The sequence below is a fragment of the Stylophora pistillata genome, chromosome 7, assembly GCF_964205215.1.
Source record: "Stylophora pistillata chromosome 7, jaStyPist1.2, whole genome shotgun sequence".
Classification (NCBI taxonomy): Eukaryota; Metazoa; Cnidaria; class Anthozoa; order Scleractinia; family Pocilloporidae; genus Stylophora; species Stylophora pistillata.
In genome coordinates, this window is record NC_142525.1 from 20,699,314 (window position 1) to 20,716,986 (window position 17,673).

Below are 17,673 nucleotides of genomic sequence, written 5' to 3' on the forward strand. Positions count from 1 at the left end.
AAGGAAATGTTTCGTTAAATATGTATAGATATGCAAAGAAAATAGACGTATGATGTTATTAGTGTAGAAGTATTGTATTGCGAACTTGTTTCAACCTACAGTACTGTGGAAAAGAAATACAAGCGATGATCGCCGAACATTATCCATAGTATGGACTGAGAAACGCGCTTTTTGTGGGCAGAGTTTGCCTATCTGATAATCTGTAAGTTCTTAACCTGGAAAGAATTTTTTATATTTTCCGGAGGTTTTTCAGCAAAACTAAGGTTATTTGTAGAATTTTAATTGTGAAGTTCATTTCGATTATGAAAATTTAAATCTAGATTCGTTAATAACATTATTGGACCGCGCTACGACAAAAGCAGCAAAATCGAAAGACAACAACATCGAGCCGGTGCACTGATTCAAACACCGTTCAGCTATTTCGTTCAACCAAATTTGTCTGTATTGCCTCGCCTTGTATGAAAGTATTCTTGGAGTCCTCGTTAAACCTCACAGAAAGAGCTTACTACGCTTAATTAAAATTCAATTGTTGGCAAATATTATCAAATGAAAGCTAAAATCTTGGACGGCAAATAGGATTGCCATAAATGTTGAGTGCACATTCATCTTGCGATTGTTTTTGTTTTTGTTTTTTTTTTTATCTCACCAGTAAATAACATTTTCTGTGAATATCTAAATAAAATTCAAATTGGTTTGTCACAACAACTTTCATGAGCAAAAGCAAGCCAACTTGTCCTTCTCGGCGAGCAGTCTGGGAAATTCTGGTCGAGAATTTCCGAAGTTCTTTCACTTAACCGCTCAACGAAAAATAAAGGCCTAAAACGCCGGAGTAACCAGTTGGTTAAACTGTATTTTAAATAGCAAATTTGATCATAATTTAAAAAAATTAATAAATAAAATCTTTGTCGTCGTTTTTGGAGTCCCCTTCGTTTCCTCCAAACCAAACGCTTTTAACAAATTCAAATCTGGGAATGCGATCGTGTGGCACCATTTGACAGGAGGAGAATATGTTTCACTTTTTTTTTTTTTGATATACAGTCAAATAAACAATATATTTTTACCAATCAGAACGTGCGTTGTGTCTAAGTTATGTCGGATATATTCTTTACATCCTACGAGATATCTCAGCGACACATCGTTTGCGGTCGGCAAGATATCGCCGCTGCAAAGCTTTAGGTCGGTGAGGCAGCAGGAAGCCACTCAGTGAATATTCCATCGGACCGGTACTGTCTGTACAGTAAGAATAGTGCGTGTAATAGACTCTGGTAATGTTGTTGCAGTAGCCTTTGTGAACTTCAGAAAAGCATTCGACACTCACACGAAATCTTGCTGAAGAAGCTGAAATATAATTTCGGTATCACGGGAGTGTTGCTATATTGGATTAGGGACTACTTGAGGGGAAGAATGCAGTACACTGTACTTAATGGAGTCAAATCTGACATGTTACCAGTAACAAATGGTATACTGTTTTAGGCCCTATTTTGTTCACTTTATTCACTAATGATCTGCCTGCCGCGATTACCACGGGATCCCTGTTCATGTACGCGGACGATACGTCAATTTTCAGCATCGGAGAGTCTGCAGACGCAGCGATTGCTTCCTTGAACTGTGCTCTGCAAGAGGTCTACAGATGGTGCCTAGAGAATCGCTTAACACCTCCCCCGGCTGAGAGCGAAGTCATGTTAATTAGTACACCAACCATTATAGCACCGCTACCTCCAATATTTTTGGCTAAATCTGTTTTAGGCCATGTCGAAGAATCGCGTCTTCTTAGAATGATTGTAGATGACAAGCTTACCTGGATACCGCATATGCTAGAACTGAAGAAAAACTTTGTGAACAAAATAGACTTATTGAAGCGCTCAAGGTTCTTGCCCAAAAATGTCGTTTTAAAGTTTTATTTTAGTGTAATATTACCTTCTGTGAAGTATGGTATTATATTATGGGGTTCGTGTACAAATTCGGATCTTTTGTACTCAATTGAGAAACTTCACTGTAGAGCAGCAAAAATTGTCTACAACTTATCCCAAGATACGGAATCTAATGTAGCTCTCAACGTTTCAGGATGGGATACGATCAATTTAGAATACAAATTTCAAGTAGTTAACCTTTTTTATAGAGCAAGTAAAGTCTCGCTACCTCAGTCTCTAATTAATAGCATATTCATAAGGCGGGAATGTAGCCATTCACTAAGAGACCAAGAAGCAATAACCATACCTAGATTCAACACTAGATTTTTAAAGGACTCTTTAGCATATAGAGGTTCGGTTGCTCTGGAACTATGTTAACCATCATGTCAAAAATGTAGGTAGTTTCGCCCTTAAGAATCTTAGGAGGCTACTCAGGAGAAATAATCACTTCACAAGCTTCACTTTTTTATTAGTTTATCAGGTTCGACGGCTAGGAATAGATTAACTGATTACAAGAATTTTTAAGTTGAGAGGAAAATTGAATGTTTAACTGTATTATGGTCTATTATTTAGTTTGAAATGTGTCAGTATAATCAATAGTTGGCCAGATACTATTTTGTTAAGTACACGACCCCACACGCTCTTTAGCTTTAATTCTTATCGTGTATAAATAAAGATCGTAGTCTATTCTATTCTATTCTAATCAACAAACGTACAAACAAGTAGATTAGTACGTTTATGAACCGCTCTCTTAAACGATTAACGATAATTTACAATACATAGGTCTTATAATCAATACATTTACATTTTTATCGCACGCACGAGATCAAAAGTGAGAAACAAAAATTTTGCTTTGTTTTAAATCCCGCTCCTCCATGAAAAAGCAGTGGGGATAAATTAGCGTGTGCTTCTTGAAACTCGCCTAACGCCGCGTTATCATAACCTACCACCAAATGTAACTTGCAATTTTTATTCTAATTTGATTGTTGTTGATTTTAACCATTGCATCACAAAACCAAAAGCGCTGACAGAATCAGGCTATTCAAAGCAAATAATTTTTGAGTTGAGGCTACACTTACAATGCCCCTCTCACAGCCAACGCTGCAAAGTAAATATTACCTGCTGCACCCTTTGTCGTTATTGAGCTAATCTGATTCCTCTGTGGTACATCGGAGCGCAGTACAGATTCAACATACCTGTAAACTTGTGCATTGAAGAAATATGATTATATTATTGTGAGCATATCCTTCAAAAAAATCACAAGACTTACCTGCGAAACGATCCTCAGCGACAAAAACCAATAGGAAGGCAAGGAGTGCTTGGTTTCTACAAATGGCAGAGAGTTTCACTTTATTTACAAGTATTTCTGTTTCGAAAAAAACAGAAACTTAAAGGGACCGAAGATCATTACATCAAGTGTGACTTAACTTTCGATCACTCATCATTAGTTACGCAATGAAATTCGAAATTAAACTGACATCCGTATCCGTATGATTCCTCTCCAGGATTTTCAGTATTCTAAAATTAGTTTTCTAGCAGTGGATAACCTTTTCTGTAATTGAGTTGAAAATAATGCAACGTTGAGCCGAAAATTATGGTTATCGTCAGCTCTCAGACAGGAAATATGATCCGTCCAGCTGATCAAGATATGCAAGATTCCTGACTCTGTGAAAAATGTAAACTCGTGATGGTGTAAGGCATAATAATGTACACAATGTCTTGTGTGAATTTTCCAACAATTTTTATTACAAAAAATCGTTTTAAAAGCTACTGCTTTAAAATTGAGTATAAGAAAAAAAATTGACAGATTCGATTTGGCTGAGTAGTCGCATTTAGAAAGTATGAAACTATTGCGCTCTTCAGACAAATTGTACACTTTTTAAACAGAAAAAAAAGTACAAGAATAGCTTTGAAAACAAACCGCATGATCAGACTTATACTCAGTTATCAGAGCAAAAACAAAATTCAGTTGCATTTGGTATCAAAAACATTGGCAGTCCTACTGAAAGCCAAAAATAGGTCCGACAGCTCTCCCAGATTGTAAAAAAATAAAAACGACTGGAAAGTTTTCGGAAATTTTCTAAAAATATTTGATATATCCAATCGATCTTATGATATTTTGTTTTAGAAAAAACAGACACAATTGACAGAGACAAAAATGCACCACCTGATGTCATCATGACGTCCTTCTTTTCAGAATGAAGCTGCATAATCAACAAATCAAAACATTTCTTTATCAAGCATGTGTGCATATACTTTTAAAAGATTTTAACCAACAAAATGTCAGTATATATAACTAAGAATTTAAAAACTTATGCACAATAGCGTTTAACCGCTTTCGGAAAATGAAAATTAATTAAAATAAATGTGTTTTAGCCTTAGCGGCTGATAAAACATGCCGGGTTCTTTTTGCCAGTGGGCGCTTAAGGCGAGGATGAACATTCCCCTAAACTTGTTGCGGAAAAGTGTTCGAACAGTTGGCCAATCCGGCAAACACTGAGGTAGTGTACCAACTACACGATCAAATCCTCAACGTTTGCATACAAATGCTTGTCGTGCATTCTCATGTCGATCAGCCTCTAAAGGGAAAAAGAAATTCATAGCCTTATAAAACTAAATATGTGCAGTTATCCCCATCGGCTGTTAGCTTTTCCCACCCAGGAAGGTACAAGGAGGTTGTATTTTAAGTCGTAATCATCCACCAAGTGTCGTGCTTCTCAACGCAGTTTTACAATTGTCTCGTTATCTTTTATGACCATGAGATTTTTTTGTTATTGGAAAATTCATTTTACCTCCCACATACAGATACTAAACGTTACTTTTCATGGAACGGAACCTCCGGTGGCAAAACAGGAAGAAGAAATCAACCAAAATTCCCGCAAATTTAATTGGAGATGAGTACATATTATACGGCCCGTCTAAATGTCAATTTGTTCATTTAGAGACCATAAGTAGCTAAGCCTTAATTTACTCCCACATCAAATAAGATTGCCATGTTCTCACTATCCTCACCTTGTGTAGAGTTTCCATCTCTTTAAGTTGGATTTTTAATTCAGTGAATGCTGGTCTTTCATCCGGGTCATTTTGCCAGCATCTCATCATGATCTGATACCTAGTATTATTTAGATGGAATACGATATTATTTGATCTTGCGAATAACATGGGAGAATTTTATAGAATGTTTCCTGTTGCAACTAAGAAGAAAGATTTATCAAAAGCTTACAATTCATTTTCCACGTGTTGTGGTTTAGGCATTCTGTATCCCTCTTCAAGTAAGTTTGCAATTTTTTCCCCATCTATTCGTGGGTAAGGTGAACCGCCTGAAAAAAAAAAAACAAGATCGTCGAAATGTAAATTTTGTTGAACAACGACCTCCACTCAAAGTGCCTCCTGTGTTATTTGATGGAATAGGAAGTTGCACAGGAAGTTTTCTTATCTTGATGTTATTGTTCAATTTAGCAGTAGTAGTAGTAGATACTTTTATTTAACTAGGGTAACTCCTACAGTCACAAAAACTGATATCCTTAGAGGCCCCAGATAAAAGAAATATAAAAATATTCAAAACTAATCCTAACTAAGCCAATAGAAGAAAAATCCTAAAAGAGGTTAAAATTTATTACAAACTATTCATAAAAACTACAAATTACGAATAAAAACTTCACATCCATGATAATAAAAAGCTTTTCTCGTACATTCAAGTTTGATGGAGGGAAGACGGAGATGATTACTTTGCCGCGTCTTTAATTAGGTATATTATAAATCTCTATAGTAAATTTCCAACAGATGTTACCTATAGTGAAAATCTCGTAAAGGACAACTCCATAACTCCATCTGCAAAGAAAACAGGAGCCCGATAGCTGGTTAGAGACATTACTCCATTATACAAAACAAACGAAACATTTTGTTTTTGTATGGCAATGTTTCAAATCTTAATATACATTAATACAATACAATACAAATTTTAATGTCGACTCCCCATGGGAGCTTTTCAGAGACAAATATTAATAATACAGATAATGCAAAAATACTCAAAAATTGTCAGTAAATAATTATGAGGACACTAGTTGCATATAAAATTTATGACATTAAAATTTGATTTAAAAGGAAAGCTTTCATTTTACGTTTGAAAATGATAAGAGATTCACTTAATTTAATATGGGGGTTTTAAGGCATTCAGCAATGTTACAGTTCTGTAAAAAAAAAGATCTCTTTCCCGACTTGGTTTTAAAAAGCGGCATATTTAGCTGGGAAGATGATCTGGTCCTCCAACCGCTGATATTCCCTCTGGAGATAAAATTTGAACTGAAGAAGTTTATTACTTGACCTGTCATAGATTTAAAGGCCAAGATGGCGTCTCTTAGATACAGGTGGTAAAATATGCAGAAAGGAAATTTCATAATTTAACGGAAATGCTTTTGTCATCTTAATCTAAGTCAACAGGTTCAGTACAAATCCCTATGGACGCACGGCCGCTGTTTCCGTGCAGTTGCAGTTTGCTGCCGGTCTAACCACGAATTTAAAACTTTTTAGAGATTGCCTTATAAGGCTCAAAGCGAAAATATGCCAATAGATATTTAATCCTAAAAGGGATGACCTCAGCTTTAATATCCAGACGCTATCCGAGTTATGGCGGGAAAAGGAAACAGAACTTGCTGACTTCAAGTGAGGCTTTGCGACGTTTTGGACTAGTAAATCTTCACAACAAATTTATCACGGCGTGCATGCAACAGCTCTGTGTCCGCACGCGAAGCACGAACCGCTTGTTCAATAGACGTCATCTCTAAGGAATACCATCAGTTGTACTTACACGTCACTTTTGGTGGTATAGTTACCATACAACAGCGCTTCATAAGCTGTCCACTTTACTGGAAGACGGCCCTAGGGATTTGTTATCATGAAACAGAAAAAAACATAACAGTTAGCGAAAAATCAAAGACAATAATAATTGAAATAATACTCGTATATGTATTTATTATTTCCTTAGTAGGCTCAAACCATAAACATGTCACCTCTGCCACCAAAATTATCTTTGAGATGATTATCCTGAACGTTTTGTAACTAGGTAATTCCCCCCCCACCCTTGATTTTTTTATCACCTTTGTTTTTCGTTCACAAATATTTTTCTGGTGCACATCTCTGGCCATTCCAAAGTCTGTCACCTTACATGTTTCATTTTTCCCCACCAACACATTACGCGCTGCAAGGTCTCGGTGGATGATCTATAGGAAGGATTGTGAAAGAATAAATGACATGACAATGCGAATTAGTACTTACAAGAGGAAAGGAACTGAAAAAAGGTTCAGATATGAAAATAGCGGCATCTAACGAGATCAATGGTGTGCGTATTTCTTATAATCCCAACTGGCAATAAATTGAAATGTGCTAATGCTGATACAGTTTTCAAAAGGAATCGAGAAAACTTTCTTTCGATAATCAGTGAACTGTGAGTGACATTTGAACACTGACATTCTAATAAGGGCCAGTGAGACAAGAAAAAGTTAAGGTTGAGGTATAAGTACACCTGCAAGGCTGCTCGACGATTGCCAACCAAAAAGAACAAAAAAGCGTGGGCGATGGCGTTGGAAATTGGAGAGTACGCCATGCAAAAAAATTTCTAACTAGACGGTAAGAATATGTTTGCACCTTTGCGGAACATTCTTTTGAAGACATGAAATAGAATACATGAGAGAAAAAACCTACCATGACGGTACGCCTTACAAGGAAAGTTTTTATAATTAAATGGTCTTTTCTGTTTTTGATACGCTTACAGATTCTGAGGACAGGTAACTCATGCCATCAGCGATTTGCCAGGCAAACTTCATCAGCTGGTGTGACGTCAGACTTGTTTGTGGTTTGATATCTGGGTCTTTGTGATAAGTGTCATTTAATACACGGCTCTTTCTTAGGTAACTCAGCAGATCCCCCAAAGGAACATATTCGATCAACACCAGGACTTCCTCTGAAAACCAATAAAGAAAAAGTTTTCCTTAAAAATTAAAGCAAATTGTTTTTTATTATGGCATAATAAAACCTACATAACTAAAACATACCGGATTCTGTAACACATCCCAGAAGTTTGATGATGTGAGGATGTGGTTTAAGGTTCTTCATCGTGTCAAGTTCTTTCATCAATTCTCTCTTGTGTGATTCAGCAGCGTTAACTGGAAGGTAAAAGCAAGTAATATTGTTCTGGAAGGCAAAAACAAACAAAAAAACAGCGAGATCTGTACTGAGAACAAAACATGTCTCACATTTAAGCATCTTGATAGCCACTGTAGTCGCATCATTCCTCCCTCGAAGTCCTACTACCGTTCCCTTGGCAACCTGTCCAAAAGCGCCTTTCCCAATGACTTTTTCTATGGTAACGTGATGTCTTGGAACTTCCCAGGAGCGCTTCGCTGCATGAAGAGGCGCGTAACCAGGATTTGTACTTTGTGACTTGTTGTTATCTTTACTGACTTCTCTGAGATCCATGTACTCCGAAGAAGGCTGCGTGAGTGGGCTGGAATGGGGCTGATTTGGTTCGATATCTTGTAGTGTCACCACGTCCTATTAAATCAATGTACCCTTTCAATTACTCAAGAAATGAGCCTGTAACAAATAAGTCTTAAATAAATCTCAACAACAGGTTTTTTTTTGTAAAGTCAGTTTACGCACTTTCATCTAGTGTTTATATTCTTCCTTTCTCATAACTAAAGTAAATAAAAAGCATATTGTCCATTATTGAGCGGGAAATAAATCTCAACCTAAAGCAGACCTTTAGCTAATCTATGTGCTAAACTTGGGAAATCGTGATTGAAATGCAGCGAGTAGCTTGACCTGATGCTAAGACAGAGTCCCTATCCAGTTAGAGTTCTCCTCAATTACATGGTATCTGTCTCCCATGTTAAATGCGTTCTTTATGCGTTTTAAATAATATGCTTTTTCTTTTCTTTCACAGGTTGCAAATATTTCCTGAATAACGTACATTTAATGTAGTATCATACACTTTCTGCCCATACCGAGTTCGATGTGACCTTAATATCTTAGCTGTGACTTACGTTGTTAATACTTCTTTCATCTTCATAGGTCCTACAATTAAGAAAATATAATAATAATTATTTTCATTAGTATAATTGCTCAGATGAAAATAGAGATGCGCACGCTCTGATTGGTCGAGGATTGCGTTAGATCTCGCTCTAATCATCTCGCGCGAGGTGATTATAGGAGAGGCATTTAAGGGGGCTCGAAAGGGTTTTTTTGACCGCGCGGAGAATGGATTCCAAGATACACGCAAGCTAATTAAACGATAGCGCGCGCGACTGCGCGCGACTGCGCGCGATCAGATCCGCGGGCGAGTTGTAAACAAACATGGCCGCCATGAGGGTTTCAAAATTGCCGGCACCTCTATCGTTTCCAGCGGAAGTGGTTGTTTGAGAAACAAAAATGGAAAGTTTACTTCTTGAAAGCAGGTAGGAAAATGTTCGGATGGCAGGATTCTTGCCGAAAGTGGTCAAAAAAATTTTATTTAACGAGCGAAAGGAGGATGGTGAAGTCGACACCCCATCAATAAAGTCGCGTCGAGTGCATTCGGTAGATCTTACTTTGTTCCGCGAAAAATTTAAGTGGATAGCTTTGGGCACTACGATTTGTTTCGCATTGAATTTGATTCCTAATAAAATGGAATGACCGAAAACTTTCCTAAACAACTCACTGGAAGATGAAAAGGAAAATGAAATCATTGTTGGATCCAGGATTGTAAACATTGACAGTTTTATACATATGATGCACGACCCTCGCAGTAGATAGCGCTATTTAAGCAATAGCGAAAATCAGACCTGAAAAAAATCAGACCTGTACGGGATTCGAACCACTGACCTCTGCGATACTAGTGCAGCGCTCTACCAATTGAGCTAACAAGCCAACTGGGAGCAGGCGGTTAAGTTGATTCGTAATAAACCCGTGAAAGTGATAAATCAGATACAATGAAATATATGAAGTTCATATATTTTGAACTGCGGTATTAGATACATATGATGCACGACCCTCGCAGTAGATAGCGCTATTTAAGCATTGTATCTGATTTATCACTTTCACGGGTTTATTACAAATCAACTTAACGGCCTGCTCCCAGTTAGCTTGTTAGCTCAATTGTTAGAGCGTTGCACTAGTATTGCAGAGGTCAGTGGTTCGAATCCCGTACAGGCCTGATCTTTTTCAGGTCTGATTTTCGCTATTGCTTAAATAGCGCTCCCTACTGCGAGGGTCGTGCATCATATGTATCTAATACCGCAGTTCAAAATATATGAACTTCATATATTTCATTGTATCTGATTGACAGTTTTATTAACGGAAATGGAGAAGTGTAAATGTTGCCATAAAAATAAACAATTTTCAGTAAACAAGAGATCGTAAAAATGTAGATGAGACTTTAATTCTAATTCAACCACAGACGGTAAAATTAAAATAAAATATTCATCTTTAACTTGTGAGAAAGATTGTTAATATTTCCCTTGATAAACTGTAAATTACAACTACGGAAATGCAAACTCGCATTTGTTAAGAAAGGATTGCAAAATTTGTTTTGTTTTCCAATTAAACGGAATAATGAAAGTTCACGGTTATGACAGTGGCAAAGAGAAAAAAAGAAAAATGAAGCCAAGGCTTGTTCATACCTCTAGTACCTCGAAAATTAGAGAAATTCGCAAAATCTGTGATGACCAACAAATTTCTGATGTATATGAAACCCTAATTTTCGCTGAGTTTGACACTCGTGACAGTCTGGAAGACATCAAAGCAAATTCTTTTCACTCCAAATTTTTTTCACTCTTCCACTTCAAACTGCACATGAACAATTATATCGGTCAATCATGGTAAATGTGCATCGTCGAATGAGGCCTTCGATCAAGCCATCTTCTCGGAACATCGACAAGATACCATCCAGACGTTCGATGGAAAGCTTCATCTTTCGATAAACATGGTCCAGAAGCTGGCAGATGCTGGTTTGTCTCATGTTACACTACAATCTCTGTACGAGAAACTCAACATTTAACGGCCTCAATGGAGTTCCGGCCTTGGCGCCATCTGCAAAATCAACTTTTCATCAGACATCGAATTCAATTCCGCTAGAGAATTCTCTCCGGAGTTTCTCTCCGGAGTTTCTCTCCGGAGTTCATTTCCAACTGTCGTAACGGTAAGCAGTCCGAGTCTCAAATGATGACTCACTTTTCAGGAATGTGTAAAATTACAAAACAATGTGAATCCATCTTCAGGATGAACGATATTTTCCGCGCTGAGGGCATCCGTCGATTAATCGCACGGACACGGACTCATCCTCGCGAAAATGAGCCCCTGAGTCAGCAGTATCGTTTTTAGAGGGTCTTTTAGCACTACTGTACTGTTTCCATGGCAACAGATAATGCCTGACGAACCCCCTTAAAAGATTGCCCTAACATAGTGTTATGCATATGTAAAGTCATTATCCTGATGATAAGTTTGACAGTCCTGATATCTTTTACTGATCGGCACTTGCTGTTAATTGTGGAAAACCCTTTCGAGCCTCCTTAATTTCAAGATGACTTCCTCACGTTTTGTCAATGTTTCCAAGGAGGTGATAAAGGTGAAAGAAGAAAATTCAGTTACGAGGAACACAAAAGATGCTATTGAGTTTGGCGGAATTCTTTTCAAAGGAAGATATGTGAGGTTTTGCTACTGATTTGAATAAACCCGTTAAAACTGCTTGTTTATCTTCACACGAGTAATCAACACAGTTGTAACAAAATGTGCGTAATGCTTATTTAATTATAGTAATAATAACAGATTCGAAAGCACTTGAGTGATGATACCAAAACAATTAAACGCCTCAGGCTCAGTGAACATTGTTGAATAATCTCCTTGACTTCGTCTGGGGGATCAGCCAACAATATCCACTTCGCGTTCGGGTGATAAATGTTAAATCATAGTAATACTTATACCAATAATAACGAATAAAGAACTTATATTGCGCTCATATCATATAAGACAACAATTTGAACTTATAGGCATAATTTATTCATAGGGAGAAAGCAAAAATTAGTCAGACTTTCTACGAATCACCAGTGGTAAGTCCTTGCACAAATGCTTAGGAAATGAAAGGCCATTTAAAAAAGAATAAGGTAAAAAATTCGCAGGAGCTCAAGGTTCACGTCTGGTGTTTAGGCGCTAATATGCCAATATTTATTAAGAGGTTTTCGTCAATGTTTGTATTTTATTTTAGAATGATACCATATCTGAAGAATAATTTAGTACCACTCCACGTGAAAGCAAATTCTTACCTTTGCTCCCCTGCAGCGCCTAATAAAGAGAAAAAGGAAAAAGGGTAGAATTCTTCAGGCGGAGTTATAAATCTTTTTGTTTTGGATTATGAAAGATCATGGCTCACGCCCTTAGCATAAGTAATGAAATTGTTTACTCACCTCTCCTGCGAAGCCAGATTATGTAAGTTATTAGAAGAAGGACTATACAGGCAGGAATACCAATGAACGCTGTTAACATGACGTCGTTACTTGAGTACTTGCTTTCTTCAGGACCTAAATTGATTGGTTTCATGAGGGTCAACAAAGTAAAAATCGACAATGGTTTCCTAGAGCCTAGCCGAAATATTGCGCTGATGCCATGGCGTAAGGTTGAAAGAATGCGCACAATGACTGGCAAGATACTAAGGCAAAATAGGGCGGTACCCAGTCCCTGTGAAAGTTTTGTAGACCAAAACTTTGTTTGAATGAATAGAACCAAAACGACAAGAATATATATCTTCATATAAATGACTCCCTTAGGAAAAAGAAGACAGGGAAAACAAAGAGTAAAAAATCTTAGATCATTTTCGAAAGGATATACGTGCTATGAATATTCGCAAAATTCTTACGCCTAAAATATCATCGCGATACCATTTTGTAGAAGTATTTTCTATTCTAAAACATTAGAAAATCCAACAAGAGATACAAAATAAGCTGTAATATTACTAAGTTAAGAAGAAATTGGACTTTTTTCCTACATAAGCTGAAAGAGATGACTTAAAACGATTCCATAATTGATCTCTTATATTTGGTCTGAAACAATTTATTCGTAACATTATACCTTTGGCTGCGATTCCCAACCCATCTGTGGGTGTGGACACTTGTTTGATTGAGTCTGGATCAACTTTAAAATCTCTGAATTTTTCTTGCCTCGCTGCGACCGCCAGGAGAGTCAAAACACGGCTAACTACTACTCTTTGATCGAACCTCATTATGAAGTCCAGAATAACGCTACCACACCTGGACAGTAAAATGTACATCGAGGCACCACAAAGTCAAAAGATATGTAAAATAATTTGTACTTTAGTGACATAAGCTACATTGAGTCAGGTTGAATTGAAATCAGTTCAAAGTCTCAGGATGTCGAAATTAGATAGTCAAAAATAGACCAAGAAAAAAAGACCTCCCATGAACACAAATTTGCGTTGGCTTAGTTGTGCTGTAATGTAAGAATAAGGCTGTACGTCACCTGGTGTTCACAGTGTTTGCAGATAAGCAGCCAAACTTAAAGGCAAGTGCACAAGCCTGGAAGAACATATACAATATTAGAATATCTACTTTAGCGAAGAAAACGTACAGTCCAGTGCTTTTTATGTTGCTGAATGATATCAGCAGTAAAATAGTGACTTCATTTCACGAAAAAATCGATAAATGATTAATCGATTGATGATGAAAAAGATTGGTAAATGATGAATTGTTCGTCAGTATCCCATAAATATCATAATATTGATCAAATATATTATCGTACCATATATGGAAATTCTACAGCAACTTCTACGCGTCTACTACAGTTCCCCTGTATTATTACTGTCAGGAAAACTTCTGAGCGTTCTGAAGCTTAAGAAAAGCCGTCTTCTATTAGAATTAAGAAAGAATAAATACCTTTTATTCAATGAAACAGCTTAGAGGTGGTTTAAGCTGAGAGCAAATAAAAATTTTCGAATTGTTCCCGTGAAAAATTCGCTCTGACAGGGTGTCAATAGACTCGAGAGCAAACTTGACCTATCACTTTTTATGTTTAATGCGAGAATTAAGATAATAACGTTACGAATCATATTATCCCATTTTAAGATTTGATTTGGGGTAAGGTAACGAATCTGATCCAACCGACGCGTCGGCCAACGTGTCGGCCGACGCGTTGATGCTGTGTTTTTGGACTTCGTTGATGCTGTGTTTTTTGGACTTCGCTAAGGCGTTCGATCGCGTAAACCATAAGATTCTAATGCATAAACTGCGTACCTTTGGAATAATAGGGTCACTGCTAGCCTGGTGTGGTGATTATTTATCGTGTCGTAAGCAGAGAGTTGTGGTGGATGGCAAAAGTTCTAGCTGGCTGAATATCACATCTGGCGTGCCGCAGGGGTCCATTTTGGGCCCCTTGTTTATTTTTTTATCATCATCAGTGATTTGCCAGAGGTAGTCCAGGAAAGCTCTGTGGCACTTTATGCAGTCGGCCGACGCGTTGGTCAACGTGTTGGCCGACGCGTCGGTTGGATCAGATTCGTTACCTTTACCTTTGATTTGTAAACTTTTCACATGCTTAGGTAGGTTTACAGAAGGACGACTTAATACTGAACGGATGCCATAGTATAATGCCCCGATACAAAATACTCAGTAGGACATAAATTGATCGACTTTTGTTTGATGATAGTCAGCATGAAACCTGCAAAGTTTTGCTCCCCTTAGTTCGTAACTTCTAAGTATGATCTATAATTTTCAGAGAATAAAGAGGAAAATAAGTCACCTGTGGGAGTTGTTTGTGAAGATGGAGTAATTGTATTTGATGCTGGTTTAACTGGGGAAAAATGACAAAACTTTTAAAAAGGGAATTTTTTAAATTTTATTTATTCATTACTCCAACTACCAGTACTTTTCCTTCAATTACGTTGTTTGCTTTGTTGTATATCTTGTTGGAGGTCTACAGTCAAACAGGGTGGCCACCGTTTGCTTGTGACTATAAGAGTATATCAATCTCGCAACGTTTTACTCGCTTTAGCTCACAAAGTCTAGGTACGATCTCTGATTTTCAGAGTATAAAAAGAAAAATAAGTGACTTGCGGGAGCTGTTTGTGAAGATGGGGTAACTGTACTTGGTGCCGGTTTAACTGGGGATAAATGATATAAACTTTAAGAACGAAAAATTTTTAAAATTTATTATATATTATTCCAATTACTAATAGCTTTGCCTCAATTACGATGATTACTCTGTGCTATGACTTGTTGGAGGTCTACAGTCTAACAGGGTAGCCCCCGACCGCTTGTGACTATGAATGTGTATCAACCTCGCAACGTTTTACTAGCTTTAGCTCATAACGTCTAGGTACGATCTCTGATAATCAGAGTTTAAAAAGAAAAATAAGTCACTTGCGGGAGCTGTTTGTGAAGATGGGGTAACTGTACTTGATGCTGGTTTAACTAGGGAAAAATGACATAGAACTTTAAAAACTAAGACAGAAACCATGTTCACTACAAGACTGGCCTAATTAGACCCATCATTGATGGGACTAAACTAATGAACTTGCTCATTCCTCATATGAAAAAAAAATCTCTTGCCACTTCGATCGATCAATTTCTCAATCTATTTATCAAATTCAAAGCTATTTCATCTTGTACTACCATCTACATTTCTCTTTGGGGACATTGCATTTGCTTTCTGAAGTCGAGAACTCTAACATCCGAACTGCGATTTTAAGAAGTCTTACGGAAAAGTCCAATCACCAAAATCTCATTTGGCTCAAATTAAAGAGCAACCCACAACAACACTGATGTCTTCTTTTACTTTTAATCAAAGAGTTGAATTTTTTGTTGGTGAAACAATTGTAAGTTTTTTATTTTGAGTTCTCTGTACCATTTCTTTTTGTATATACTCGCCTAGTTTTATATAGAGTAGTTATCATATGCTCACAACAGCATTTGTCGCCATCCTCTACAACCCTGCTTTACATCAATTACATGTATGTATGAATGTATTTATGTACGACAATTATATTCCCCTTTAGAATGACAAGCGTCAGAGCATTTAGTGTTTTTTTTTTTTAATTCATCATAAGTCCGCATTACTCCCTCTTGCAGGGTTAAAAATTCCTAAATTTCATTTCCTTCTGTTGAAAGTGTACCGAAAAAGCAAACCTTTTTTTTTTTATATTTTCCTTCGGAGGAAAGAGAGCTCTACCATGCTTTTAGATAAAAAAAATACCACTAAATTTGCTGAAGCCACCCGCGTTCTGTCTTGTATTTTGCTAACAACTTTGCTAACAATATTGCTGACATATTTTGGTCTCAGATCCGATAGTTCATATTTATCGATAATCATACTTACACCTATTCAACTTACCAACGAGTAGCCAGAACCTGACAGTCGTACTTCCCACTTCATTTTTTGCAAAACAGGTATACCATCCTTCATCCCTTGAAGTAGCATTCTTAACCTCCAGAGTTGAGCAGCTAGTCATTTTTTCGCCGCTGGTATCATTTCCTTTGTACCACGTGATGACAGCTGGAGGGTTTCCAATATCCACAGGGCAATCAATAGACCTGTCTTCTCCTTTATCCAATTGAATGACGGCGCTTGATTGGGCGGCTGATGGTGCATCTGGATACAGTTAAAAAATAAAGAAGCCTTGAATGTGCTCTGTTCTGTTGTAAAGCACGCTCGAAAGAGGAATACATCCACTTTGAGAAAATTTATAGGATATTTAGATTCGACCGATTTTCGTCAAGTTTCGCTAAAACTAGGAATAATGACAAACGAAAGCGTGTCGGGAAATTTTGATATTTGAAATATTAGTCCCATGGCATCCATTTACGCGACATGCTTTGCATATTTTTAGCTACTCCAACTTTAGATGGCGATATCTAAACAACCAATCAAAATATCGAAAAACCTGACACACTTTTGCTGATTGCCATGTGAATTAGGTACCATGTGAATTAGATCGTGCATTCATTTTGCTTGTGCTGCGGCAACCGATACCTGATAAATTCAAAAGAAGAGCCCTCGATTGTTTTACGCCTTAGCGGCTCCGGACACTTTCTAAGAGAAAAACTTGCTTGATTCCTATTTTTATCGTAAACAGCATTTCTTAAGCTTTCCTCAAATGTAAAGTTTGCTTGAATTTTGGTGAAACTAGCGCGCCTAGGAATCAAGTTTTTCTCGAAGAATACCCGCGAAGGTGGGAAGTAATCTCAATAAATTAATTCGAGACACATCGTACACATACTACATTAACTCTCTGTAATATCCAGTCCATCGCTACAGTTCCGGTGGTTCGGTTTGCACATGCGCGCGGTCATCGCTTTGCGGTGCAACGCTGTCAGTTGTAGTTGAAAGAGTGTTTGTTTGAAAAATGCTCATTGGTCTAGCTCTCAAGTTATTTGATCAATTCAAATAAAACCTGCTAGAAATCAGAGACAAAGCATAACCAACAGATCAATTGGTATGATTTTAAGGTTGTCCACATCAAATAGTTTCCCTGACATTTCGAAAGATGGGTTAGAATTCATTTTCATGGAAAATAGTTAACAAAACAGAATGATAATAATTGCCATCCTTAGACAGAAAGATTGAAAATCCATCTGCGTTACACCGCATTACAAGAAATGCTAAGGCGAACAATTTTTGAATTAGTTTAGTCTAGTGATAATTTCTAAGCTTTTGCGTAGCATCGATTAAAATGGAGGCTGAGAACGCTGTCACATATCATAAAAAAAATTACTCATCCGCATAGGTT

At 37.2% G+C, this 17,673-nt stretch overlaps 1 protein-coding gene across 2 annotated transcripts in view; it reads right to left on the reverse strand.

Annotated features, from left to right (window-relative positions):
* Positions 1 to 2,549: 2,549 nt before the first annotated feature.
* The window catches only part of LOC111344733 (scavenger receptor cysteine-rich domain superfamily protein-like), a 43,316-nt gene continuing 28,192 nt past the window's right edge, over positions 2,550 to 17,673 (reverse strand). For both annotated transcript variants that reach the window (XM_088727252.1, XM_088727251.1), the window contains exons 9-25: positions 16,278 to 16,535; positions 14,688 to 14,738; positions 13,692 to 13,780; positions 13,413 to 13,468; positions 13,005 to 13,183; positions 12,344 to 12,457; positions 12,203 to 12,221; positions 8,951 to 8,981; positions 8,162 to 8,459; positions 7,961 to 8,071; positions 7,679 to 7,869; positions 7,007 to 7,129; positions 6,718 to 6,788; positions 5,701 to 5,741; positions 5,134 to 5,230; positions 4,923 to 5,022; positions 2,550 to 4,489 (exon numbers count right to left, since the gene is read on the reverse strand). In XM_088727252.1, coding sequence (XP_088583378.1) covers positions 4,424 to 4,489; positions 4,923 to 5,022; positions 5,134 to 5,230; positions 5,701 to 5,741; positions 6,718 to 6,788; positions 7,007 to 7,129; positions 7,679 to 7,869; positions 7,961 to 8,071; positions 8,162 to 8,459; positions 8,951 to 8,981; positions 12,203 to 12,221; positions 12,344 to 12,457; positions 13,005 to 13,183; positions 13,413 to 13,468; positions 13,692 to 13,780; positions 14,688 to 14,738; positions 16,278 to 16,535 — 1,895 coding nt within the window. In that variant the 3' untranslated portion in view covers positions 2,550 to 4,423. The remainder of the gene's footprint in view (positions 4,490 to 4,922; positions 5,023 to 5,133; positions 5,231 to 5,700; positions 5,742 to 6,717; positions 6,789 to 7,006; positions 7,130 to 7,678; positions 7,870 to 7,960; positions 8,072 to 8,161; positions 8,460 to 8,950; positions 8,982 to 12,202; positions 12,222 to 12,343; positions 12,458 to 13,004; positions 13,184 to 13,412; positions 13,469 to 13,691; positions 13,781 to 14,687; positions 14,739 to 16,277; positions 16,536 to 17,673) is intronic.